This window comes from Guillardia theta (genome assembly GCF_000315625.1).
Source record: "Guillardia theta CCMP2712 unplaced genomic scaffold GUITHscaffold_93, whole genome shotgun sequence".
NCBI lineage: Eukaryota > Cryptophyceae > Pyrenomonadales > Geminigeraceae > Guillardia > Guillardia theta.
The window spans coordinates 166,589-169,127 of record NW_005434581.1 but is presented as its reverse complement, the minus strand read 5'-3'; the positions used below and the strand labels follow the sequence as shown (position 1 = coordinate 169,127).

The window sequence follows — 2,539 nt, the reverse complement described above, 5'->3', positions numbered from 1 at the left end:
GGAGGAGCAGGAGGAGCAGGAGGAGCAGGAGCAGGAGCAGGAGGAGCAGGAGGAGCAGGAGGAGCAGGAGGAGCAGGAGGAGGAGCAGGAGCAGGAGCAGGAGCAGCAGGAAGAGAGGAGGAGGAGGAGGAAGAGCACCTTCCGTATGCAGAAATGGTCTCGAAACTCAAGCTCACGAAGCCCTGGCCTTGATTTCAGCGAGCTGGGAGCAGGGAGCGAGTGGTCGAGGAGGCGGGGAAGAGATACCTGCTGCTGCTTTCTGAACTCCAGCAGCTTGTCTGCGGCCGACACCTGGGGGAGGGGAGGAGGGAGGAGTGAGGAGGAGTTTGGTGGAGGTACAGAAGTCGAACCTCTGTCAGATGTACGTTATCCTCCATCGCCTTCTCTATCCAACAAAGAAAGTTCACCATGGCAGCGGCGTCCTGAAGAAACGTCAGAGAGAGGAGAAGAGGAGAGGAGAGAGAGAGAGAGATACAGGAGGAGAGAAGGAATGAGAAGGATAATGGAGTAGGGAGAAAATCCAGTGGGACAAGACTATGCAAAATGAAAGCAGAAGAGTGGAGCCAAAAGAAGGGGGTTGAGGTTGAGGACGAGGACGAGGACGAGGACGAGGACGAGGTGCAAAAGGAGAAAACACAAAGAGCAGGAGGAGATGAGAGAGGAGGAGGAGGAGGAGATGAAAAAAGGACAGGAGCAGAAGCAGGAGGAGCAGGAGCAAGAGCAGGGGGTGGAGAAGGAGGGAGCAACTCAACCTTGAGGTGCGCATCACGGAACCCTTGCAGCTCCTCCTCCGTCTTGATCGCCTTCAAGGTGCACACAGGCGAGAGTTGTGTAATGACCTGAGGAAGAGACTTGAGGGCAGGACCACTCCCTTCCCCTCCCTCCCTTCCATCCTCACTCTCCCCCCCTTCTTTCTCCTCTCTCTTCTTCCTCTCCTTTCCTGCCCTCCTCTCCCCCCCTCCCTTCCCACCCTCCCTCTCCCTCCTCCCCTCCCATCCCCTCCTCTCCCCTCTTCCCTCCTCTCCCGTCCCCTCCCCTCCCCTCCTCACTCCACTCCACTCCACTCCTCTCCTCTCCTCTCCTCTCCTCTCCTCTCCTCTCCTCTCCTCTCCTCTCCTCTCCCTTCTTCCTCTCCCTCCCTCTTTGCCCATCCCTTCCACCCACCTTGCACTGCTCTACCATCTCCTCCTTCGTCTCCGGCGTGAGGATCATGTAGACCTTCCACGAGCACTTGGCAGGGTCAACGAGGACGCTGCCGCAGCCCTTGGCGAGGAGGACGAGGTGCTCTGAACAACTCCTCACATGAAACTTCCTGCAGCAGGAAGAGCATGCACCTTCCAACGACGAGTAGGAGAAGATCGATACCCCGTCATCCTGCAAGGATGCACGCAGACTTTCGTCCACCTTCTCCTCATCCACGAACCTGCGAGCTAAGTCAGGTCCTCGTCCTCCCATCCCAACGTCCTCGCCCACCACTTGGTCTCCTCCATAGTGAGGATGACGTAGGAGACGACGAACGGGTTGTAAGGGATGTCGTCACCCCTCACGTTGAGCAGCCAGGCGACTTCGTCGAGTGAGGAGATGACCATGGCCGAGGCGCCGAGCTGTGAACAGTCAGAAGAACAGCAACACTGTGATTGTTGTATAGGTGATACTTGTCGTCGTCATCATCACCGCCATCATCTCCATCATCATCATCATCATCATCATCGCCATCGTCAATCATCTCCATTATCATCATCATCATCATCATCATCATCGTCATCGTCGTCATTATCATCATCATCATCATCATCATCATCATCATCATCATCATCATCATCTCCATCATCATCATCTCCATCATCATCATCATCATCATCATAACAAGACAAGCTAACCTCCCTTAGCTCCTTCCTCGTCCTCTCCAGCTTCTCCTTCGTGCTGCTTCCTGAAAGTCTGACCGGGTGCGCAAACGCTTTCCCCTTGGGAGGACGAGGTCGACTATCCCACAGCTCATCCACCAAGTTGTTCGTCAGCGGAACAAGCACGTGCTCCCTGCTGCTCAGTTTGTCCTGCAGCGTCTGGTAGGTAGCAAGCGGCAGCAGCCATGGATCTGCTCCGATCCTCGAGCCCTGCGGAAGCTCTGCCGCCGCGTGCTCCGCCATGGACGCTTGCCGCGGCAGGCTGTGCATGACAGTCCACACGCTGGTATCGAGCTGCTGGCTGGCCTGCAGGAGGTAACGAGAGTCTGTCCACAGCCATGCTCCCTCCATGCCGACGAAGGCGGTGCCTGCAGAGCCGGAGAAGCCGGAGATGAACTGCCTCCTCCTCTCGCTCTCCCCGACGTACTCGCTCTGGTGGCGTCCTCGGAGTTGACGATAAGCGCGTCTAGTCCATGCTCCTTCATCTTCTCCCGCAGCAGCGAAAGCTTCGCTGCGCTTGTAGTCGCCATGGCACTCTGCCATCCCAGCGATCAGCTCCCTTCCTCCGGGAGTTCTCCCATCCCTCCTCCACCCTCCCTCCCCTCCCTCCCTCCCTCCCTCCCTCCCTCCCTCCT

The 2,539-nt window shown here is 57.3% G+C and overlaps 1 protein-coding gene across 1 annotated transcript; it reads right to left on the bottom strand.

Annotated features, from left to right (window-relative positions):
• Positions 1-172: 172 nt before the first annotated feature.
• On the bottom strand, positions 173-2,447 carry GUITHDRAFT_116243 (hypothetical protein; the record flags this gene model as incomplete). The annotated part of the gene is made up of 8 exons (XM_005824524.1): positions 173-202; positions 247-291; positions 351-422; positions 753-839; positions 1,165-1,286; positions 1,335-1,423; positions 1,474-1,604; positions 1,881-2,447. The coding sequence occupies 8 exons, from the start codon at positions 2,445-2,447 to the stop codon at positions 173-175; spliced, it is 1,143 nt and encodes a 380-aa protein (XP_005824581.1).
• Positions 2,448-2,539: the final 92 nt, after the last annotated feature.